Raw genomic sequence first — 26482 nt, 5'->3', positions numbered from 1 at the left:
AAACTCGTCTAGCTTGAAGGGGGAAACCAGTTGGCGCTATGGTTGGCCCGCTAGACGGCGCTACCATAGGTCAAACGGATATCAACAGCGTTTTTTTTTTTAAATGAACCCCCATTTTTTATTACATATTCGTGTAGTACGTTAAGAAATATGAATGTTTTAGTTGGACCACTTTTTTCGCTTTGTGATAGATAGTGCTGTAATAGTCACAAACGTATGTGGTGTCACGTAACATTCCGCCAGTGCGGACGGTATTTGCTTCGTGATACATTACCTGTGTTAAAATGGACCATTTACCAATTGCGGGAATGATCGATATCGTATTGATGTATGGCTATTGTGATCAAAATGCCCAACGGGCGTATGCTATGTATGCTGCTCGGTATCCTGGACGACATCACCCAAGTGTCCGGACCGTTCGCCGGGTAGTTACGTTATTTAAGGGAACAGGAAGTGTTCAGCGACCTCCGCGCCCCCTACCTTTTATAAATCCCTCCAAATCCTTGAACGCCATGCTCTCCGCCTTGCCTATCGCATCCGTCTCCCCTCCCCCACGCGGATCCTGTATGATCTCATCCCCTTCCCCCACCTCCTCCTTTTCCTTGAAAGGATACGGATCCTGTACACCTCCTGTAAACTTGATCCTCCTCACCCGCTCGTGTCCCCGATCCTCTCCCACCCCCGCCCGCTGCCGCGCCTGTATTCCCACATCCCACCTGGTCTCCATCTCTCCACCCTCCTTACCCTCTCCCAAGGTGGCTTCCGCCAGCTCCCCCTCCCTGATGATGTCCTCCTCCCCTGCATATACCCCTCCTATCAACTTTGATCCTCCCCCCCACCTCCTGTGTCCTTTTCTTTAGGCACCCTCCCTCCCCCCCATTCCCTTCCCTTCTCTTTCCTTTCCCCCCTCCCTCCTACCCTCTCCTCCGGGCTTCCCCTCCCCCTTCCTCCCTCCCCCTCTCTCCTTTGCCCATGGCATCTCTGCTCTCCCCTCTCCCATCTCCCCTTCCTCCTCCTTCACCTCCACTCTTGGCAGGTCCCCGGACTCGTACACGCTGAGTGAACATTCGCGCGCCGGAGGTCGTCGCCATCAGTGTATCGTGTGTGCCGTCGTGTTTAGTGTTCAGTGTTGTCGTCGTACTCCATCGTTCACCTGTGCCATCGCCATCTTCAGTGTTCGTGCGTCGTGACAACAGTTTGTAGTGAATAATCGTCGAGTGTGAACGGCTCCGTGTTTGTCTTTATGTGTCTCCTTTTTATTAACCACCGTTATGTCGCATTTGTGTATTCTTTCTGTTTTTTCTTATCTCCTCTACGGCTGAAGAGCGGCGTACCAAGCTGCTGACAGCCTGCCTGTTTTTGTACAGGTTTTAAAATAACAATAAAGAAAAAAAAAAGTTCAGCGACATGTTAAACGTCATCCACGATCTGCAACAAATGATGATGCCCAAGTCGGTGTTTTAGCTGCTGTCGCGGCTAATCCGCACAACAGTAGCAGACATATTGCGCGAGAATCGGAAATCTCAAAAAAGTCGGTGTTGAGATTGCTACATCAACATCGATTGCACCCGTACCATATTTCTATTTTCTGTGCACCAGGAATTGCATGGCGACGACTTTGAACGCCGTGTACAGTATTGCCACCGGGCACAAGAGAAATTACGGGACGATGACAAATTTTTTGCACGCGTTCTATTTAGCGAAGAAGCGTAATTCACCAACAGCGGTAACGTAAACCGGCATAATATGTACTATTGGGCAACGGATAATCCACGATGGCTGCGACAAGTGGAACGTCAGCGTTCTTGACGAGTTAATGTATGGTGCGGAATTATGGGAGGAAGTATAATTGGTCCCCATTTCATCGATGACAATCTAAATGGTGCAATGTATGCTGATTTCCTACGTAATTTTCTATCGATGTTACTACAAGATGTTTCACTGTATGACACAATGGCGATGTACTTCCAACATGATGGATGTCGGGCACATAGCTCGCGTGCGGTTGAAGCGGTACTGAATAGCATATTTCATGACAGGTGGATTGGTCGTCGAAGCACCATACCATGGCCCGCACGTTCACTGGATCTGACGTCCCCGGATTTCTTTCTGTGGGAAACTTGAAGGATATTTGCTGTCGTGATCCACCGACAACGGCTGACAACATGCGTCAGCGCATTGTCAATGCATTTGCAAACATTACGGAAGGCGAACTACTCGCTGTTGAGAGTTACACGTATTGCCAAATGCATGGAGGTTGACGGTAATCATTTTGAGCAATTATTGCATTAATGTGGTATTTACAGATAATCACGGTGTAACAGCATGCGTTCACGGAAATGATAATTTCACAGTGGTACATCTATCGCATTGGAACTGCCGAAATAAAATGTTCAAACGTACCTACGTTCTGTATTTTAATTTAAAAAACCTACCTGTTACCAACTGTTCGTCTAAAACTGTAAGCCATATGTTTGTAACTATTACAGCGCCATCTATAACAAAGCGAAAAAAGCGGTCCAACTAAAACATTCATATTTATTTACGTACTAAACGAATATGTAAGAAAAATGGGGGTGCCTATTTAAAAAACGCAGTTGATTCCGTTTGACCTATGGCAGCGCCATGTAGCGGGCTAACCATAGCGCCATCTGGTATCCCCCTTCGAGTTAGACAGGTATAGTTCGTTCTAGTTCTTTCGTTTGACGCTTATTTCGTGAGATATTTGACCCAGTCATGAACAATGGACCACCCTATAGAGCAGAGAGAGCTGTGACAAGACGTCAGCCAACTGCACGCTGACCGACCCCTCTCCAGGATGACAATGCGACAGCTGCGGCCCCTAAGTGAAGAGAACATAAGCGCAGCGGCCGACTGGCCGCGGCCCAGTTCTGCAGCAGCGTCAAGACTAGCAACTATGGCAGAAACGCCGAAGCTCATTACTTTCCTCGTATATTCTATGTAGCTCAATCTAGGAATTGTTTCACTGAAGACATTGCTTATTTTGTCACCCTTTGCTTGCGACACATCTGTGTTATTGTCAAAGTTACGGATTGTCATTGTTCACTTCGTAATAAAACTCATTAATACGATTTGTTTGATTTGTTTGTCTAGCGATACGGGAAAGTAGGTTACCTAGACACCCCATATCCGACGACTAGGTAGGCTTCAACACTTTTATTGAGAGTTTCTAAATTGTTAATTCCGTACAAGTGAAGAAAATATTTCTATGTAGCTATGAAGTGTATCATGCTGAAATGCAATGAAAAGCCTTCACAACACCTTTCTTAGATTGAATGTTATGGGATGTTACAAGTAGTTGTATTTAGCTAATACTTTACTACAACTTTATATCTCTGATCTGGGAAATACTCATTCTCTGTTCCCAGCTGATACTGTGTCAGCGTAACACTTACATACTAAAGGCGACAGGCGATAATACCCTGTACTGACACATATGTTGCGTTGATATCAAAGGAACTGTGATTCTGATATGTTTTCACACGTGTTTTCCAATGACGTAACTCAAGACCGAAATTTATTTGGAGGTGGGAAGCTATTTTTTCCCTTTTTGCTTTGCAGATTGTTCCTAACAACCTTTACAACTGCTATATTCGGTTTGCGCGTCCTTAGACCTAAAAACGTTGACTGTAAGTTAACATAGTTTTCAGATCAGTGTTGTACGATGCTTACGATTAACGTACATGCTCAGCTTGTTAATCAGGTGACCTCTTCTGTTAGCAGTGGTTCAACAAGAAACGAGAAAACAGTGACAACTATACTCTCATGGACTTCGTGATCCTTTTTGATTGCAACTGACCGCAAACGAATATTTTTGTCTGCAAAGCAATAACGCTCTTCGTTAGGCTGCAGAGATACGTTTTGCAAAGCTTGAAGCTAGATTTGCTGTTTAACGTACAGGACCACTAAAATCCGGTACTACAGCCGCAGCGCAGAATTAACGCGTACAATGCCAAACGCTGATGATGTTGTCTCTAATTCCGAAAACCATGTTATCTGCTGCAACATTCTTTTAATAGGATTTGCTCTGCTTCTCCATGCCAACAGGACTCCACATTTTTATTCAGAACATTACAGTAAAAAGTAAATATTGTATATGTGAGTACGTTAACAGCTGTACACATGAATGTACGCTTCACTGGCCGGTGTCTGTATGAACCACATAATATATTCCTGAAGGTATGTTCCATCTTTACAATTAAATGAAAGGCAGTTTCTCTCATATGCTTTTCGCTTCTTTTATTTGTGAAGCATCTTCTGTGACCTGTAGTATGTGTTTATTCTCTTATATGCAGTAAATGCACTGTATAGTACTTACGAGTACGGTAATATGTTACGGTTTCTCATACTCGTTCAAGATTCAAGAGTAAAATTAAAGTCGAGGTGAAAGCTGATGACATTCCTATCCTCTATGAAAGTGAACAAGAACTCTGTTGAATGGAATGAAAAGCCTGATGAGCATAGAATATATCCTGAGAGTAAATCGAAGAAACAAAAAAGCAATTAGAAGTAGGAGAAATGAGAACAGCGAGAAAAGTATCATCGGGTTTGATGGTCACAAAACAGATGAAGTTACGGATTTTGCTACCTAGGGCCGGCCGGTGTGGCCGTGCGGTTCTAGGCGCTTCAGTCTGGAACCGCGTGACCGCTACGGACACAGGTTCGAATCTTGCCTCGGGCATGGATGTGTGTGATGTTCTTAGTTAGGTTTAAGTAGTTCTAAGTTCTAGGGGACTGATGACCTCAGATGTTAAGTCCCATAGAGCCATTTGAACCATTTTTTGCTACCTAGGCAGCCAAATAGCCCGAGACAGACGGAACAACGACGACATCAGAAGCTTACTAGCTCTCACAAGGAGGACATTCGTCGCCAAGATAAGTATTCAAGTATCAAAGAGGAAGATATTTTCTGGAAATGTACGTTTGGACCACAGTATCGTGTGGTAGTGAAACAAGGAGTGTGGAAAACCGGAACAGAAGTGAATAGATTCATTTGAGACGTGGTGTTTCAGACGAATGATGAAAATTAGGTGGGCTGATAAGGTAAGTAATGAGGAGGTTCTAGACTGAATGGGAAAGGAAAGGAATTTGTGGAAAATACAATTAAGAAGACGGGACAGGATTACAGAACATCTGTTAAAACATCAGGGAATAGCTTCCATGGTACTAGGGCGAGCTGCGACGGTAAAAATTGTAGAGGAAGACTGAGATTGTAATCATCAAGCAAATTACGGAAGACATAGGTTGTAGGTGTTACTGGTATTAAAATAAAATTCATCTGTATAATGCATTTATTACACATAAGAAACAGTTATGTGTTACAGGCCACTGAACATGCTTCATAAGTAAAAGAAGCGAAACGCGTGTGGCAAAAAAACAAACCGCCTGTCATTTAGCTGCAAAGAAGGAACATACCTCCATGAATTTTGAAGCAACTGAAGAACGACAGCATACGGTAAAAATGACGACACGTAATCTGCATCTCCATCTATGTGATTACTCTGCTATTCACAATAAAGTGCCTGGCATAGGGTTCAATGAATCACCTTTAAGCTGTCTCTCTACCGTTCCACTTTTGAACGGCGCGAGGGAAAAACGAGCACTTAAATTTTTCTGTGCGAGCCCTGATTTCTTTTATTTTATCGTGATGATCTTTTGGAGCAAAGTGGAGCAATACTAGTGTAAGTACTAAATTCAGTTTCACGATCTATGTATTTCTCTATTAAAAAGAAATTAATTATTGTTTTCGTTGGCTTACAAATGAATAGTTTTTACAGGCTTGCTTTTGCAAATAATGTAAAGATCACTTTAGACTTAAGAGTCCAATAAGTTACCCGTGGTACAATTCAATAAGCAGTAAGGGGAATTTCGGTGACCGGCTTTAAAATGTATTGCCAATTTCGCTCGTTCGTGATTAAAGCGGTGAACATTCACACGTGACCTTGCATCTCAATGAGCACGGTTATTGCACGGTTCCGAGGTATTGCAGTAAGAGAATTTCAATTAAGCTTTAATCTTACGAACGCACGACTAAAGCAATCACACTCGAAATGTACTTTCAACGTCCGCCTCAGAGTGGTGAAAATGCAAAAACTTTGGTAACTTTTACGACGGAATACGAATTTTGCAAATATAGCTTAATCTGAGTTTACACAGAAAATTCCAAAAGAGCAAAAACGTACAAGAATTCATAATTAACTATTCTGAATATATTCCAACAACAGTTTAAAAATGTATTTCAAGTGAGATATACTGCACGTTACATAGGCATCCCTAAACTTTCGCTTCAGTACATTTACCATATAATGTTACAAATGGACCTTTTTAGAATGATGGTCGTCAGGATATCCTCAACTTTAAAACTTCGTGCTTAGAAGTGACGTGCTATTAAAAAAGCCTCTCTTCTTTTCCTGTCCTTAAAGAGAAATTATGGATGTCTAGCAATCACTGTAACGCTAAAAACAACTTTCCCTTGATTATTATGTGAGAATGACCTGTGAACGAATTTAGACATGTTGAAAACACTTCAGTGTACATCAGTTTGTGTGGTTGATGGAGTATAATGATCGTGAACTTCGCCAGCATTTTGCTTAACCATACATTACTGCCAAACCTGTGAAACTCAGTTTCACTATCAGAAAGAAACAGTCAGTTAACCACATACGATTCGTTCGCTAGAGAAACATATTTGCAGCAAATACACTAAAGTTTAAGCTTTCTGGCAGATCAAAACGGTGTGCTGGAAAGGCCTGGAACCAGCAATCACGTCCTCGGAAGGCAAGGTTACTAATCTGCAAAGAAGTTTCAAAACAGCCAACACTCCGCTGCAGAGAGAATGATTTATTCTGAGGTCATTCCAAGTTGATCTCGTCAGTAAAGCCTTTATTATTTATTACTCAGAAAAACTACCGATTGTCCGTATTAATGCGCCACAGAGCTGAACGTATAATCGAAAAACTCGTATAATCGTAAACTTACTCCACTGTTCTACAAAATTCTACTTCTGTATTTGCAAAACGTCGCACTTGTCACATATGTAAGACAGCTGAACTGCTAACGCTTTACTAACATTAGCTCTCCGGGAAAGGCAAGGTAAACATATATGGTCTCCGCCAGTAACTCAAGATGAAATGAGAAGCAATAAAATAATGGTCAGTCCGATCATGGGATCGTTGCGATTGCTAAAACCTGAATTACATGCATAATTGTGTATCTCAAATGAAAATATTCGTTCTAATTATAACAGAATACTTCATCCTTCACTTTTCTTTCAAAAATCGACGGACTATGCATGGATAAGCCGCACCGGTATGATCGGGGCCTTGTTGTAAAGTATCACTGTCTGGGTCCTAATCGATGTTCATTTACCAACTCCTTATCTGCTGCCAAAATATATGATTTTTAACACTTATTGTACAATAGTCGCTGTTTCTTTAGAATTTTCTTTCGAGGGACTGTACAGCGTGGAGGATCTTCCACGTTATGAACTGTTGTGATAGGTATGTATGTTTACAGTGCTTGCTCAACTATCTCTCTGCAATTGAGCTACATTTCCTATATGAACTCCCACCCAGAGCTACATGTTTCAAGTTCCACCTTGAAATATAACTGCAATTAAACTGTATATGGTTTACTGAACTTTCTAGTTTTCTAAGTGTTCCTTTGCACCTTGGTAATCATTGTTTCTACAACTATCCCGTTATCACACCAGTATCAACGTGGTCATCCACAATGGTGTCAGTTCTATTTGTTCCCGTAAGATCTGATACGTTTCCGTCACGAGAAGAATTACGATGTACCTCTTCTGAGCAGTTTTCAGAGAAACCAGTCAGAATTGTTTCTTTGGTTTCTGGCTGTCTTGTCACACTCAGCAGATACAATCAGTAGTTATTCAAACCGATTATCGCATAATTAAATCGAAGATTAGGTAAAATACTTTTTAACGAGCTGTTGTTTTCTCTAAAATTATCATTCATAGTATTGCCCATCGCTGGCTACTGCATTCTCCCATCTTTCGGATAGCATACGAATCCTGTGGCGGAAGAACTGGGCGTCTTTTGTGGGGATCAATGAATCGATTCAATTTTGCACTTGTTCATATGATCGGAAGTGCTGGTCAGCCAGACTGTATGCCACTGATCGAAAAAGATGGTAGTCAGAGAGAGCAACGTATGGAGAATACGGCGGGAGGGATAGGACTTCTCATTCGAACGTTTCCATGTATATTTTGACGGGTTTTGCGACATGGGGTAGAGCACTGACCAGCTGCAAAATTACCTTTTCTTGTCTATCGCTGTACTTTGGCCGTTTGTGTTTCAGTACTGGGCTCGAACGCATCAGTTTCTTTCGATAATGATGTCCTGTGACTGTCTTCGTCTGTTTCAGTAGCTACGAAAACGTTCGCTCTTCCACCGTCATGCCGACCTTCGACATCAAAATCACGGTTATTAAGGCGTTGAAACATTCTCTGCACGTTCTTCCTCTAATAGTTCCCTGACCCAGCATTTTAAGAGCCACAGCCGCAGATTTCTTCATGTTAAAGAAGAAAATTAAAACTTCCCGCATATGGCGAGAAATGGGTACTTAAGTTGACGTACTTAATCGAGACTAACCTTATGATGCAATCACAAATCGACTAATACTTTTATGGCATAATGTTTACAGATGCCTTAGCTTACTGTATTACACCTGCGACTAACTACCCGAACCCCACTTGCCGCAACTGCCGTCTATTGCAAAACGGGGGAAGCAAAGTTGTAGACCTAATATTTTGAAATGAAAATCAATGTGTAATGTAGAACTGCGCCTTTTTCTAGACTGAAGTCAGCTGATAGGTATACCTGCTTAAAGGAAGTCCTTCTAACAAATGAATCATCTTCAATGGAGGTCAGGCTATCAAGTAGAGAAGGAATTAGCATATTTCATCAAAATATAAGAGGTACGAGGGATGAAGTCAGTGAACTGGTTGTAGATGTTGACTCTGACATTATCAGCATATCGAAGTACCACTTAAGTAATTTGACAATTCAGGGGCTTCCTTTACCAAGTTATAGATTAGCTGGCTGTTTTTCAAGGAGTTCTTTACGAAATGTGGGAGTTGCTACGCACGTAAAATCAGTATTCCATTTGAGTCCGTAGACGCATCACGGCACTGCACTGAGCAGGTATTTTAATGTCGTACAAGGGAAGTTGAATTTACTGAAAATAAATTTCTAATAGTTGTTTTTTTTAGGTCTCCTAACTCTGACTTCAGAGCATTTCTGCTCAAGCTACGTTCTTGGTTCACCTTATAGGAAGTACGAAAAATTTGTGGTGACTTCAACTTTAATCTTTTATGTGATTGTGCAAGAAAAATGATGTTGGAAGATCTACTAAACACACATGATTTGATGAAGATTGTGTTTTTTCCAACAAGGGCGCAGGGAAACAGTAGCACAGCCGCATACAATATTTTTATTTATTCTTCCTCATTGGATGGGCATTCTATTACAAAAAGGGTGAATGACATTTCAGACTACGATGCTCAAATTTTAACACTAAAAGGTTGTTGTACCCCAACAAATGTTATACGTAGTTACAAACTACACACATAAAAAAAGGTTTGCATCACCCCGGTTCCCAGAACTCCTGAAGATAGACGTTGACTGTGGATACTGTACCACAGACACAGTCCCTTTGACTGTTCAGAGATGTCACTAAACCTGCCCAAAGATGTAAACAACCATGCAAGAGCAGCGCTTACTAGAGGAGGGGGGTCCTACAGCCGATCAGTTCCAGTCATTCACCAGGAAGGAGATACACGGCTTGTGTTGTCTGTAGTTCAACCATGCCTATACGGTCAATATTGCGGTTCGATCGCGTCCACATTGTTACACGTGACGTGTCCAGGCTTCTAGGAGTGAACGAAAGAAATGTTGTTCTGGCATGCAGGAGATGCAGAGACAGGATCTGTCGATGACATGTCTCGCTCAGGCTGCCCAGGGGCTACTACTACAGTGGATGACCGCTACCTACCGATTATGGCTCGGTGGAACAACGACAGCTACGCTACCGTATTGATTAATGCTTTTCGTGCAGTCCCAGGACGTTGAGTTGTGACTCAAACTGTGCGCAATAGACTGATTGATGTTCAAATTCACTCCCGACGTCCATGGCGAGGTCCATCTTTGCAAACACGACACCATGTAGTGCGGTACAGATGGGACCAATGACATGCCAGGTGGACCGATCAGGAATGGCATCACGTTCTCTTCACCGATGAGTGTCGCATATGCCTTCAACCAGACAATCGTCGGAGACGTGTTTCGACACAACCCGGTCAGGCTGACAGCCTTAGACACAGTGTGCTGCAAAGTGGAGGTTCCGTCCTGTTTTGGGGGTGGCATTATGTGGGGCCGACGTACAACGCTGGTGGTCATGGAAGTCGCCATAACGGCTGTACGACACATGAATGCCATCCTCAGACCGATAGTGCAACCATACCGGCAGCATATTGGCGAAGCATTCGTCTTTATGGACGACAATTTGCGGCCTTATCGTGCACATCTTGTGAATGACTTCTTTCAGGTTATCGCTCGACTAGAGTGGCCAGCATGTTCTCCAGATGTGAACCCTATCGAATATGCCTGAAATATATTTAAAAGGTCTGTTTATGGACGACGTGACCCCCCCCCCCCCAACCACTCTGAGGGATCTACGCCGAATCGCCATTGAGGAATGGGGCAATCTGGACCAACAGTGCCTTGATGAAGTCGTGGACAGTATGCAAAAAAGAATACTGGAATGTATCACTGCAAGAGAACGTACTACTGGGTATTACGTATAACGGTGGGTACAGCAATCTGGACCACCACCTCTGAAGGTCTCGCTGTATGGTAGTACAACATGCAATGTGTGGTTCTCATGAGCAATAAAAAAAGACGAAAATGATGTTTATTTTGATCTCAATTCCATTTTTCTGTTCAGGTTCCAGACTTCTCGGAACCGAGGAGATGCAAAATATTTTTTGATGTGTGTATGCACAAAAGCTAATCATACGGTAGTAGAGAGCTTTTAAAACACGTTAAGGAACTAGAGTGGCAGGACGTTTATAGTGCCGATAACCTAGGTGACAAATATAATGCTTTCCTTAACACACTTCTCATGCTGTTTGAGAGTTGCTTTGCAAGAGAACTTTCTAAACAGGGTACTAGCACTAAGAGGCAGAGTGGTTGTCTGTCTAGTGGATAAGAATTTCATGTATAATTAAGTGGGAATTGTATCAAAATGTTAAAAGTGGTCACAAACAAGCTACACCAGCCCATTACAAACAGTACTGTAAGGTGAGTTCTTAAAATGTCATTAGGAAAGCAGAGTATGTGGTACGCAAATAGAATAGTTAATTCGCAGGATAAAATTAAAACCATATAGTCAGTTGTGATGGAACTGTCTAGTCAGCAGCACAAGGTTCACGATTTGAAGTCAGTTCGTAGTAAAAATATTTGTGTTACTGGTAAGTCAGGTAAATGTTCAGTATTTAACAACAGCTTTCTGAGCATTGCTGGTGAATTAAATAAAAACTTAGTTTCCACAGGGAATAAAGTAACTCTCTAAGAAAATGCCCCTCTGAGACTGTTGTCTGAAATAATCTTCTGTGATACTGACAAGGGGGAGACAGAGTCAATAATAAAATCACTGAAGACTAAGGACTTTTATGGATACGATGGGGTGCCTAGCACAATATTGAAGCACTGTGCTGCACATGTTAGCCCTGTTATTAGCCACATTTGTAATTTTTCCTTTAAGAATGGTCAGTTTCCTGAACGATTACAGTAGCAAAGCCGCTTTATAAAAAGGGAGAAAGGTATAATGTAGACAATTTTAGATCTATTTCTATGCCATCAGCGTTTTCAAATTTTATGGGAAAGGCTGTGTATGCAAGGATCATTGATCATTTTACATCACATAATTTGTTATCAAATGTACAGTTCGGATTTAGAAGTGGTTTAACAACTGGAAATGATATACTCTCTTTCCTCTCTGCGGTAATGGTTGGATTAAACAAGATATTTCGAACGCCAGTCATCTTTTTTGATTTAAGTAAAGCTTTTGATTGTGTTGATCACAAAATATTGCTCCAGAATTTGGACCATGTGAAATATGAGATGTAGCTCACAATTGGTTCACCTCTTACATTAACAACACACAGAAAAAGGTCATTATTCACACTGTTGAGAATGGCTGTGATGTGGGGTCTGAGTGAAGCATGGTCAAATGGGGAATTCCGCATGTATCAGTGCTGGGGCCACTCCTGTTCCTTATTTATATAAATGATATGGTCTGTAGTACTACAGGTAATTCTAAAACATTTCTGTATTCTGACGACACTAGGTTGGCAAGAGTGTTGTGTGTAACAATGGTTCTGTTTCAAATAGCACAGTTCATGACATAAGTTCTTGGCTTGCAGAAAATAAACTAATGCTAAATCACAGTAAGACTCCGTTTCTACAGTTTCTGACACACAATTCAACAAAACCCTGCCTTTTAATTTCACAGAATGGCATACGAATAGTGAAACTCATCAGTTAAAATTCCAGGTGTTCAGGTAGATATTAAACAGTCGTGGAAAGCTCACGTTCAGGATATTGGTCAAAGACTTAATGCTGCCATTTTTACTACTCGAACGGTATCTGAAGTAAGTGATCGCTCGACACGAAAATTAGTCTACTTTGTTTATTTTCATTCGCTTATGTCGTATGGTATTATATTTTGGGGTAACTCTTCCCATTCTCAAAGGATATTTTTAGCTCAGAAACGAGCAGGTTGGGCAATAAGTAGTGTACATTCGTGAACCTCTTGTCGACCCCTGTTCACTGGTCTGGGAATTCTGACATTGGCCTCTCAATACATATATTCTTTACTGTCGTTTCTTGTTAACAATATCAGCTTGTTTCCAAGAATTAGCAGTTTTCACTCAGTTAATACTAGGCATAAATTCAATCTGCGTTTGGGCCGCACTTCCTTGAGTCTATTACATAAAGTTGTATAGTATACTGCTGCATCCATTTTCGATAAGCCACCGCAAGGATTCAAAAATCTTAGCAGTAACCCACGCGGTTTTAAATCCAAACTGAAAAGTTTACTACTTCCATTCTCTCGAGGAGTTCCTTGAAAAATTAAGCTGATTCCTATGTTATATTGTTGATTACCGTTACTTAAACTTGTAGCTTATTTTTTGCTTTCATAAACATTTAGTTTTGTTTGTTATTGCTTTTATTTAGCAATTGTATGTACTGGCACGTTCCATGACCTTGGAGAGTAGCTCCTCCATATGGTCCTTCGGAACTAGACGTGTAAAATAAAATAACATAAAATTTACAATTTATCCCACAATTGACACATTAAGTATTGATTTAAACAGCCACTGCTAACAGTGTCAGTTCAAGTAGTACTTATCAGTCAGAATGTAGTTGTTGGTAATGTTTTGAGAAGGACTGGGCTGGTATTTTGGTTACAAAGATTCACTTTCATTGTTACCAAACTCTAAAGTTTCCGAAATGTAAGGGTAACAGGAAACGAAGACAAGCATCTTACTGGGGCAGAGTGATCAATAATTATTTTTTTCACTTCTACACACCTCAACAAGTTATCTTGAGTATCCGTCCCTATCATGCTGGTGCTGCAATGCATTCTTACGCAAGGAGAGGTCGTTGGTGACGAACCGTAGGGGTATAACTAGAGGGAGCTCTCTATCTCTGCCAGTCAGGCATGCATCCTCTGACTCCATCCATCTTCGAGTCGGTCCAGAAGTCTGGCCTGAATGAACTATGTTACAGACTACAAGACCAAGCTTATGCGAATGTCCTATGCTGTGCTACATGCCCGAAAGTTCGCAAATGTCCAAAAATGCACCCCTCCACTGCTGTCGACAGTTTTTTGCGCAATTAAAATTACTGGCCAGTGACACAATTTTGTAATTTCAATCGTTTTCCCTCCAGAGACTTTGTAAAAACTCCTCTCCCAGTCAATATCTGAACCGCCTTTCTGCCTAACACATGGAACCCAGGACACGTTGTGTACCGAAAACAAACTGCTTTTCCATCCAGTGTGATTTCGCCATTGCGGGAAACAAAAATGGAAATGTCTCTCGGTATCGCCTTGGTGGGCCATCAACCACGAAATAAAATCACAGTTCGTGCTGTTTCTGGTACGCTTGGTGAAGATGTTATCTGAGACCAGAGTCCACGCCTTTGCGTACTCAGAACAGTGTTTCTGTGAAATGCCAATGACCGCAGGGAAAGTTTTCCTCGTTAACTTGAGGGTGCGTTATACGGTGCGGCGCGCATGTTAGATTGGGGCGAACAGTGTTGGGTGGTTTTTAGCAATGTCACTGCGTTCCGCCGTATTGCCGGCTCCGAAGTAATCTCCGACGTGGCGATGGTGTGGTGACTGTCCAACCACCTGCACAAAGCTCTGTTCTTCCGTTTTCCGTCCGCAGCTCGTGGTCGTGCGGTAGTGTTCTCGCTTCCCACGCCCGCGTTCCCGGGTTCGATTCCCGGGGGGTTCAGGGATTTTCTCTGCCTCGTGATGACTGGGTGTTGTGTGATGTCCTTAGGTTAGTTAGTTTAAGTAGTTCTAAATTCTAGGGGACTGATGACCATAGATGTTAAGTCCCATAGTGCTCAGAGCCATTTGAAGCATTTTTTTCTGTTCTCCTTTGACCAAGCGCTTGTTGTCCACCTTGTAAAGGACACTGCCTCCTGTGTCCTAACTGAACGACCACCGTGACGGTCCTTCACTTTCCCAGCGCTTGCCAACTCCTGACCTCTACGTAACTTTATGTGGCATGTATGGAATTCCATTAGAATAGAAAAGGACAGAGACTTAATACTGCCACAACTCCTTAGGGTTGTTAGTGCATTTGGCATATTTAACAGTCGTTAACTTACTAATCCGTTGCATCACCGCTTACATGGATGAGATATGGCTAATCAGACTGGTTAGCCACCTTTCGGTGCAATATTAAAACTCCCCTCACGTTTTCGGAAAAATATTACAACTTATGTCATTCACTACTGCTGCTGAATGGCGTCTCGGTCCAACTGAAGTTGACGGAGAAGGCGGCCCATAGACGAAATCTTTAATAACTCCACGCTCGAAGAATAGTAACACACTGCAAGCGAAGGCGACCGCAGGAGGCCAATGCTGGAATGAGCTACCTGTATGCCCCTTACAGACGATCCATAGTTGAGGCAGCACTCGTCGACATTTGCCATAGCTTGCGAGAGCTAACTGGTAAATATTTTCAGCATGTTCTCGAAAGTTTGCAAAAATACACACCTCCAAGATATCTAGATGTGTGATTCCTGCATCCGAGCAACCAAGGTAACTGTACCAAGGAGACAGCTATTGTCAACACAGGAAGTAGCAGCTTACAATTAGCGCTAAGTGGACAAGCTAAAATTAATCTCAAATTTACACTTTCATTCATATACAAGATACAGTCTGCTTATATCATGTGATTAAACTAATAGATAAGAATGTAGTGAAAGGATTTCGAAATGGACTATTTCATATATGGCACTTGTGGTCTATCAAATTCGGGAACTAATATAGACTGGGCTCCAAAAATCACCTAAGCTGCAGTTCTGGCGTGCTGTGCGAGATTTTTAACACTCTCTTCTCCTTGAGAAAAAATCAAGCTTTTTGGTAGGATAATTTATTGTAGTTCAAAATTATACTGGGATACCTCTCGATTAGAGGCAGCGGTTTCCCAGTTATTCAAGTTAGAGTCCAGACAATCTCACACATTGGGCTTGTGCTGTAGCTTAGATGGTTTTTGGCTTGGGTGGTTTTTGTAAAGCAGTTCCTGGTAGTATTCGAGCTTGGTGGACCACAAGTGTCCTATATTCAGTTGTCCCTCTGGACTTCCTCTAAGCCACTGTGCTGCACTGTAAACTATATTACCATGTTCACCCTGCAAATTATTCCCTTAATATAAAAGTAATTGACGCCAACGATCTTGTAATCATATAATAGACGTCCCTGTGCATATACGTATAAGGTAGTGAGTAATGAGGTAGAAGCATATTCAGAGGAGCAGTTTCATTGCAAGGGCTAGAAAGTTGGGAGGAAGTACGATCAACAACGAAGTTCATTTGAAAGAGAATAACGTAGAACATTGCAAATGGTATGCGAAGATATAAGTAGGTAGTCCGTCAACGGCTGGTTAACAGTACTCCTGAGAAGGCGGAACAGGGCAGAAATTAGGTTGAGAGTAAGTGTAGCAACTACACTAAGCCATCCTATGTTACAGTCTGCATTGGCATTGTGTAGAACCCGCGTAGATGTACGTGAGCTGTAAAGATAAACTGGTTGACAATAACGAGTTGCCCTGAGAAGACGCACAGAAGTCCGCTTTTTAAAGAACACAGCGGCTGCACCACACTGGGAGAACAGAATCCACTGTGCAGCGCCTGTATGAGGCAACCCACAATGCGAGCGAGCGCAGCACAAAGCGGCTCATCAGGCGCGGCCGACCCGTCACAGCGCGGAACGGCGCGGAACAGCGCTCCATTTCGGGCGCGGAGGCCGCCACAATTACTGCACTTCTGCTGCGACAGCGCGCGGGCATCTGCGGTGCGGATTAAGGGCCACGCCGCGGCGACACAGCGAGCACAGTGTTCGCGTTCCCAAGTTCTTCCTGCGACTTACTCGGCTGCGTGACGGCTTCATTTTGCTTGCACAAAGTTTTAGCGCCAGAGGGGCTGCGAACCCCAGCCCACTATAGCTATTTCAAAATGTACGGTGTAACAAGGGCATGCCGCACAGCAGAAGCATGTCAAACACTTTCAGTTACAGACCAACATCTCTTACATCGTATGCGGCCAAATATAATAGTCATGTCGGAGTTTAGGAAATAAACTTTATTGGATATGAAGGAATCTGTGATTCGTTCCACGGAAGAAGTTATAGTTCAGGTATTGCGTTACTCTTCGGGTTACAATAAATACTATCCAGCTCACATTTCTACTAGCCATACTTGGGCCTCTGTGTGAAACTAAGAAAATAGCTCCAAACTATTCGTTTGGACAAAATAAAAGATGTAATCAACATGGAATCCTAATTTCAAGGCCCTCTGCCATTCTGGAAATGAAAAACAGCCCATTATCTATTTCACACGGGATAATAAACCGGTGCAAATCGGTTGGTAACAGGTGGAGCGCTCTCCCACCATACAAAGATGTTTCCTGATATTCCATCCTCTTTCGGGAGTGCATGGGGCTGTTATTAACTCTGATACTGATATTCATGTTGATAACTGTTGAGAAATTCCCAAAATGAGTCGCTTGTAAGATTTTTAGAGTAACTACACTGCGGAGTAAACGCGAATGCGTCAAAGATAACGGTGTTGAAGACATACATAATCATCAACGGAATATTTTGTGAACACTGTAAATTAGTTGATACCATGCTCGCTTTGTTTACTCTTAGAGGCGTACAGTGTTATCTGTGATTGAAGCTCTTGTTACGAACAGTTCTGTCTTTGGTGCAATGTGAAGTACTTTAAAAATCGTAAAACTGATACACCTTCAGAAAAGCTGGAAAATGGCAAACCAAAATATTGGCTCCAAAGATAGCAATAGTCTGGATGAATTTACGGGAAATGTTGGAATATTCGATCCACCGGGAAATCTTAAAAAAAAGTTCCCTGATGAAATTTGCTATACAGTTTGCCACTACTACTTGAATACTGAAAATGTATCATGCAAATATTGGTTTGCTACCAAGGAACATTAACCAGCATGAGTTCCCTACTTCTAACTTTGTCCTATTTGTTCAGATACAATGAACATAAACACCTGGCTTATAAACTTTCATGTAGCGACTCCTATATTCAATTTGGTGAAGACGATTCTGGAGCTGGAGATTTTAGTTGAAATTCGGATTATAACAACGAAAAAATTAAGTCTTTCTTTAACTCTTGTCATGCAGGATACATTAAACTGAATAAAATCTTGATTACATTCTGATGCGGTACACAAACACCATTATTCGCTGACTTCTACATGTGTTCACTACGAATGATATGCTAATAGTTAATTTTCATAGCATATTTGTCTCATGTACTTGTGATATACGGAATTTATGTGTGGATATATGTGTATGTATGCGTATATACAGCTTATATATTGTAACAGTTCTGGTACTAAATGTAACACTTCTGTCACTAAATGTAACTGGGTTTTCTCTTTTGATGCTGTCAATTGTCAGGATGAGCATTCTAAAGCAATCTGTCAGGGTGAAAATATTAAATAAATTAACTTTTCCCTCTTAACAACATGTGGGCAGGGTGGGTTCTTCCTTGGCTCGGGTATGAGGTAGAATGAAACAGGATTTTTACATAAGATAACTTTTATTGAAGTTTCGTACAACTGTATCTTACTGAATGTTCTGGTTCGGAGAGCGGCAGCTGTGTCGTTTACGTAGCCTTCTGCTGCAGCAGCGGCGGCGGCGGCGGCGGCGGCGGCAGTGGCGTCTGATTACGCGTAGCGGTGTGTATCTCGTGTCGCCGTCTCGCCCAGCTGACCGGAGACGCTCAGCGCGAGGTGGCCCGTTTAATTTTTGCGAGCGACGTCGTGCATCGGATGGTGATACCTTGAATGTGGCGTCCCAGTGTTTCTCTTCTCTAAGCGGCCGCGTGTGTTGTGCGTCGACCAGCGGAGCGGCGCGGAGCGGGAAGGCCAGTGTCCCGGACTCGAACCACGGACTCCCGCTTGCCAGTCTTCGGCTGTCAGGTCTTCATCCCAGCTCACAGGTGACTGCTGATGTGAGGCCGTCTCCTTCCCGTCCTCACGAGTCACCCGGGTGCGTAAAATCAGACTTCAAATACCTTTTAACTTCTGTCTTCTGGCGCTGAGGCTGCTGCTTGCTATTCCATTACAGCGGCGGACTTGGTGCGTCTGTGCATGATGTAGTCTCTTCTTGCATGACGGTCTTCAGCACCGAAACTGACTTAAAACAACTGCTACGCTTCTTCACTTCTTCGTCTTCTTCGTCGCTCGTCTCCGTCTTCGTCTCCGTCTCCGTCTTCGTCTTCCGTCTTCGTCTTCATCTGTCGGGCCCACCGCGTCTCGCGTATTTATTCACTTCAGTTCACTGGAGGTGAACGACTTCACGGCCATTGCCTCTTCTGTCACGTTGAAAAGCTTCTCGAAGAATCTTCTTAACGTCAGTCATTGGCTCTTGGGATGTAGGCGAGGGCCTTTGCTCACATGCGACAACTGAGAAACACGTGAGCCGGTCGGGCGATGCCCTGACGGCTGAATCGACAGCGCCCGCTTATGTGGAACTTGCTGACTTCACGGTCATTGTCTCTTCTGTTCTGCTGTTCTGCCCGCTGAATGCCAGTATGTGACTCTCTAAACTAAACCAAGTTTTTCATTTATATTCTAATTTCTACTTCACTTTGATTTCACTAATTTATTTACTTAAGTACCACTTAACAATATAAAAACACCGCCCTAATAGGCCTTGAAAGCCCAGCGGTACAGACCAGCTGCCGTGTCATCCTCAGCCATTATACATCATCGGATGTTCATACGGACGCGCAACACACCACTCTCCTGGCTGTTGTCAGTTTTCATGACTCGTGCTGCTACTATCAATCAAGTAGCTCCTCAATCGGCCTCATAAGGGCTGAGTGCACCCCCACTTGTCAACAGCGCTCGGCAGACCCGGTCAGTGACCCATCCAAGTGCTAGCCTAGTCTGACAGCACTTAACTTTGGTGATCTGACGGGAACTGGTGTTACCAATGCGCCCTATATAAAGAGGTTGGCGCAGGAGAAGAATTAGTGGTGGGTCGCATCAAAACTCTCAAAAGAATGGTGACGCTAAAATAAGGATTAATGCTCCCCAAGTTATCAAAAGTGTAGATGATCCTGCTATCACCGTATGCCAAGAGTTCAAAGGAATTTGTGATATATCTCAAGGAAAAAACCGTACAGGCAATATCAGTCAGCCATTGCCTTTAGAATCACCATGTTTTTATTCGAGAACAGGGAATGTCAAATTATGTTCCTATTCCCTAGAATTCGTCGTTCCCACATATCTCGCCGGTTCTCCGTAGTTTGTCGCGTTACTCTTTGAACTAAGTCTGTACGACCTTGTCTATAAATACTGTCTATTCTAAATTGTTACAGCAGAATTTTTATTCCGAACCATCGGGTTTCACGCTCTCGGCGTTCTGAACTGTTCGGACAATGATTACCTCATCCTGGCGAATAGCACTGTATCTAAACTGCCATTATGTTATAGTCTGGAAAAGGATATGATCTTATCTTCCCCCTGTCGTTCAATGAACGCCTCGGTTCTGTCTGTCTCCTGTCCTCTCTTTCTGTCTCACCCACACACCCATCCACCCACCCACCCACCCACCCACCCACACACACACACACACACACACACACACACACACACACACACACACACACAGACACACACATCTTCTCCGTTACTCTCACCCTCACTCCATCTTAACAGATATAACATGTTTGTAGAATCCAAACTGCAAGTAGAGGCAAAGGGATGAAGAGAGATTTTATTTTAAGATGAGGTAATTACAGACGACACGTACGATTACCTTGACGAAGGACGAGGAGACGATAAATCCGCAACAATGATCTACATCTTCATCAACATTTATACTCCGCAAGCCACCCAACGGTGTGTGGTGGAGGGCACTTTACGTGCCACTGCCCTCCAGTTTTACATTCGTGATCTCCTCGGGAGATATACGTAGGGGGAAGTAATATATTCGATACCTCATCCAGAAACGCACCATCTCGAAACCTGGACAGCAAGCTACACCGCGATGCAGAGCGCCTCTCTTGCAGTGTCTGCCACTTGAGTTTGCTAAACATCTCTGTAACACTCTCACGCTTACCAAATAACCCTGTGACGAAACGCGCCACACTTCTTTGGATCTTCTCTACCTCCTCCGTCAACCTGACCTGGTACGGACACCACACTGATGAGCAATACTCAAGTATAGGTCGAACGAGTGTTTTGTAAGCCACCTCCTTTGTCGATGGACTACATTTTCTAAGGACTCTCCCAATTAATGTCAACCAGGCACCCGCCTTACCAACAATTAATTTTATATGATCATTCCACTTCAAATCGTTCCGCACGCATACTCCCAGATATTTTACAGAAGTAACTGCTACTAGTGTTTGTTCCGCTATCATATAATCATACAATAAAGGATCCTTCTTTCTACGTATTCGTAATACATTACATTTGTCTATGTTAAGGGTCAGTTGCCACTCCCTGCACCAAGTGCCTATCCGCTGCAGATCTTCCTGCATTTCGCTGCAATTTTCTAATGCTGCAACTTCTCTGTATACTACAGCATCATCCGCGAAAAGCCGCATGGAACTTCCGACACTATCTACTAGGTCATTTATATATATTGTGAAAAGCAATAGTCCAATAACAATTCCCTGTGGCACGCCAGATGTTACTTTAACGTCTGTAGACGTCTCTCCATTGAGAACAACATGCTGTGTTCTATTTGCTAAAAACTCTTCAATCCAGCCACACAGCTGGTCTGATATTCCGTAGGCTCTTACTTTGTTTATCAGGCGACAGTGCGGAACTGTATCGAACGCCTTCCGGAAGTCAAGGAAAATGGCATCTACCTGGGAGCCTGTATCTAATATTTTCTGGGTCTCATGAACAAATAAAGCGAGTTGAGTCTCACACGATCGCTGTTTCCGGAATCCATGTTAATTCCTACAGAGTAGATTCTGGGTTTCCAGATATGGCATGATACGCGAGCAAAAAACATGTTCTAAAATTCTACAACAGATCGACGTCAGAGATATAGGTCTATAGTTTTGCGCATCTGCTCGACGACCCTTTTTGAAAACTGGAACTACCTGTGCTCTTTTCCAATAATCTGACACCTTCCGTTCCCCTAGAGACTTGCGGTACACGGCTGTTAGTAGGGGTGCAAGTTCTTTCGCGTACTTTGTGTAAAATGGAATTGGTATCCCGTCAGGTCCAGTGGACTTTCCTATGTTGGGTGATTTCAGTTGTGGCATCCACCTGCAGCAACGTAGGGAAAAATATAAAAAAAAACTAATTAAGTATGGCCTGACGGGGATGTAAATACACTTACTCCACAGTATGTGATTCTGACAACCTCTAAGATGTTACTGTATAAAACTTGTCAATTTGGTTTCTTGCCTGCAATATATTTAACATCACAAGGAAGCATGATACGAATGACCGCTATAGATTGAGCAGTAAAAGACGCAAGTTACTTCCAGCTGATTCGAAACCTTCCGCACTGTCTGTATCTGACGAGAAAAGTTCTTACACATGTAGAACTGAGGCGAAATTTTCGGAACCTGTGCATTACGACATACAGTAACACTAATTTGCCTTATTTTCGATGAGATACCTAAATGCTAATAAGCTGCATTTGAAGGATAGTGCTTACCCGGGTAGTAGACCAAGGTCTTTCTCGTGACGTACGTGGTTCCCGGAATGTGCATCTCACAGCCGAAGATGGTGGGTGATTCGAGGCTGGAGTCCTCCACGTGGGCAGAGGCTCGAACCTCGTAAGCCGCGCCACCCACACCAGGCGTCGCCGACGACTTGATCACCAGGTCGGGCAGCGTCCACCTGCGAGAACGCAACTGTGAGGTAGCCTTAGGCTAGGTGCCAATTGAGGAGCGCATAGGGCAGGGTAGGGCAGCACGCATTTTTTTTAACTTCAGGGCGGACGTTCATGAAATTGACCGAAAATGTGAATTTCTATTTTTTTAAGCTTTATTGCTAGAACTAATGAACAATAAGTTCCCAAAGTTTCTTGATGAAATCACACCCAAAGTGACTGAAAAATTATTAAATATGCGATTCGACCTTCCTGCCACGCACTTTTTGAAGAAATATTTCAATACTTGCTCGCTGAAAAACGATTCCGCGGATTACTTTCACACAAACTTGCATGCGATACATCTATAAGGCTATGATGTATAATCCTTATATCCTTGTATAGATCATGTGTCACTCTGTTCCATATCTTAGAAATGCTGACAGAGGACCTGTTTTGTTGACGAAGAAGCAATTCTTGCTTAACCTTGTGCTACTGATGCCGATGACATGGCTATCAGACATTTTAGCTGACATGAAAAGTGCGCTATGGGATAAACATTTCCACATGGTATCAACAGATGAACTTCCCATTCATCACGTGTGACACACTAGCTGGTGTAAATGTGTACAGGCTCAGAGGAATAATAACCCCGTCATTCACAATGGGAGACTTCCAAATTGTATCCTGGATGTAATCAAGCCCACTTACAGGTTTCTTATCGGTCCCGAACTTATAAAGAAATGTATTCACGGAAAAAACCACAACCTAGAATCTCTAAATTCACTCACATGGGAACAATTCCCTAAAACAACACTTTTATCAGCTACAGTTTCCAGAATTGCCACTCACGACGTAGTTCTTGTATTTAATGATGGGAAGGTAGAGATGATGAAAGTATTAGAATGGGCATTAAAATAGGAATTTCGCTGAAGGCATCTTGACAAAATTAGGTTTACAGCGCCCCTGTGCAGATGAAGAAGTTTAAGGCCTGATAAAGCACAGAAGAAGAAAACAAGAAGCCAGTTGAGGAGCCTAGAATAGAATGAGGACCCTGAGATAAATCTGGGGCATTCTGAAGAGGTGACAAAAGAAAATATTTTATGATGAACTTTAAATTGCTTTTCCTGATAATTACGTTCTTTGGAGCTGACGTGTCATTTCTCAGAATCTATGAGTGCCAGAATTACGAAATTTTGTACACTTATTTATACAGGCCCAATAAATGTTTCCTAAAGAGTAAATTTTGAAATCCTGACTGTAAGATGAGATATGGGGCAGAGTGCTTGGAATTTGAATGAATTACACTTACATAATTATCAACTAAAATTTAATAAGATTGTCCTGTTCGATGTATTGAAAAAATCCTCATGAAAGAAACTTGGTATACGGAATGAAATCAAACATCGAACATCTTGTTTATATCTTTTGAATACCTCTAGAGAAATAGGTATAGAATTATGTTTTTAAGTTAGCTGTATACACTGAGAAGCCAAAGAAAATGATACACCTCCTTAGTATCGTGCAGGGCCCCCGTGAGCGCTCAAAAGTACCGCAACACGATGTGGCCTGGACTAGACAAATGTCTGAAGTAGTGCTGAAGGGAACTGACTCCATGCATCCTGCAGGGCTGTCCATAAATCCGTAAGAGTACGACGGGGCGGTCACTTCTAAACAGCACGTTGCAAGGAATCCCAGATACGCTCAATAAGTCTGGCGGCCATCAGAAGCGTTTAAAATCAGAAGAGTGTTCCTGGAGCCAATCTGTAGCAATTTCGGACGTGTGGAATGTCGTATTGCCGTGCTAGAATTTCCCAAGTCAGTCGGAATGCACAATGGACATGAATGGATGCAGGTGATCAGACAGGATTCTTACGTATGTGTCACCTATCAAAGGCCCCTATCAGGTGTCCCATATCACTCCAAATGCACACGCCCCAAATCATTACAGGGCCTCCACCAGCCTGATCAATCCCCTGCTGACATTCAGGACCCATGGATTCATGAGGCTGTCTCTATGATCGTACATATCCATCCTCTCCATACAATTTGAAACGCGACTTGTCCGACCGAGTTTTCAGTCATCAACAGTCCAATGTCTGTGCTGATGGGCCCAGGCGAGGAGTAACGCTTTGTGTCATGCAGTCATCAAGGGTACACGAGTGGCACGAGTGGGACCTCGGCTCCCAAAGCCCATATGGATGATGTTTCTTTGAACAGTTCGCACGCTGACACTTTTTGATGGCTCTGCATTGAAATTTGCAGCAGTCTGCGGAAGGGTTGCATTTCTGTCACGTAGAACGATTCTCTTCTGATCAGTCCCGTTCTTGCGGCGTCTTTTTCCGGGCGCAGCGATGTCACAGATTTCATGTTTTACCGGACTCCTGATATTCACAGTACACCCGTGAAATGGTCGTATGAGAAAATCCCCACTTCATCGCTACCTCGGAGGTGCTGTATCCCATCGCTCGTGCGCCCACTATAACACTACGTTCAAACTTACTTAAGTCTTGATAACCTGTCATTGCAGCAGCAATAACCGACCTAACAACTGCTCCAGACAGCTGTTGTCTTATATAGGCGTTGCTGACCGCAATGTCGAATTTTGTCTGTTTCCACGTCTCTGTACTTGAATAAGCATGCCTGTACCAGTTTATATGGCGCTTCCGTGTAATCGTAGAAACTTTACGATAAATGTGTTAATTTCATGTTAAACATGGCACAAAACTTTAATGATATATCTTCAGAATTGTGTACTTGGTCCATCTATTTTATGGCGTGCGTTTTTCGTGAACGTCCCGCCATAACAGGTGCAACTGGGACCGCGCAAACTGGTACACGATGCGATGATGGCGCGACTCCCGCCTGCGCCTGGTCGCTTGGCGTTGTGGTTGTGTCTCATTTTCTCGCACAGCACGCCACGCTAACGATGTGGGAGAGGTGAGGCGGGATGCGGGAGAGCAGTCCTCCCATATACGCCCCCTTCGTCACCATGGAGTACTAGCAGAAGCGATCACGAAGATATTGCCTAAGTACTAACTCTGATTATCACAGAACAGCCACATGTTTTTCGCCTTTTATGCTCTCGAGATTTCATTATTAGCACATTATATTTTTCAGTTACTTATATAAGCATTGTTTTGCCTTTTCGTTTCGTTATTGTTTCATTTTCTCAAGAACGATACACAATTCAATGGCAGGTGGAAAGTTCCACGGGAGTATCCCCTTTGTGCTCCTGCTAAAAAGCGTACTAGGTCTAAAGTATGTAAGTTTCACTGTGATTACTTGATATGAATGTAACATGAGACATCACATTTTTACTGAAAGCTAGAAACAGTTGAGAAATCTCTACGAGTGACAGTTTTTTTAAATGGCGCATAGTGATAAGTTAAAGTGTTTTAGTGGTGTATGAATAGTACCAGCATCAATAAACTAATCACACAACAGGCTACACAAATAAAGAATGTGGTCGTTATTATCACGAAAGTATCAGAATTATTCTCAGTTGCTGACAGTACACTGACCATTGTGTTCATTCGATTACTTGTTTACTCTTCTCAGTAATAACTCTTTCACTCGTGAATCTCACATGGTCAGGTGAGTAGCCATTTTGCGTCCTATGTGCGTCATTATTTTCATATTTCTCAGGTGAAAAATAGGGAAAAAACCTTTTGTCAGTTTCCACTACACTCCTTCAGTATCAAAAATACGATAGGTTGCTGTGATTCCACTAGAATTGCAGCAGAATTGGCGATTTATATTTCTGTTAATTGTTAACGTTTTCTCATTTGAAGAAGCGTCGTCATTTATGAGTAAT

General features: G+C 42.8%; 1 protein-coding gene across 1 annotated transcript in view; it reads right to left on the bottom strand.

The window, feature by feature from the left end:
* The window catches only part of LOC126188427 (uncharacterized), a 641976-nt gene that overhangs the window by 206166 nt on the left and 409328 nt on the right, over positions 1-26482 (bottom strand). Inside the window, exon 4 of the mRNA XM_049930030.1 lies at positions 22510-22694. Within this exon, the coding sequence (XP_049785987.1) occupies positions 22510-22694 (185 nt within the window). The remainder of the gene's footprint in view (positions 1-22509; positions 22695-26482) is intronic.

This window comes from Schistocerca cancellata, chromosome 5 (genome assembly GCF_023864275.1).
Source record: "Schistocerca cancellata isolate TAMUIC-IGC-003103 chromosome 5, iqSchCanc2.1, whole genome shotgun sequence".
In the NCBI taxonomy this organism is placed as follows: domain Eukaryota; kingdom Metazoa; phylum Arthropoda; class Insecta; order Orthoptera; family Acrididae; genus Schistocerca; species Schistocerca cancellata.
The sequence above is the reverse complement of the archived record's forward strand: the minus strand, read 5'-3'. Positions and strand labels throughout refer to the sequence as shown.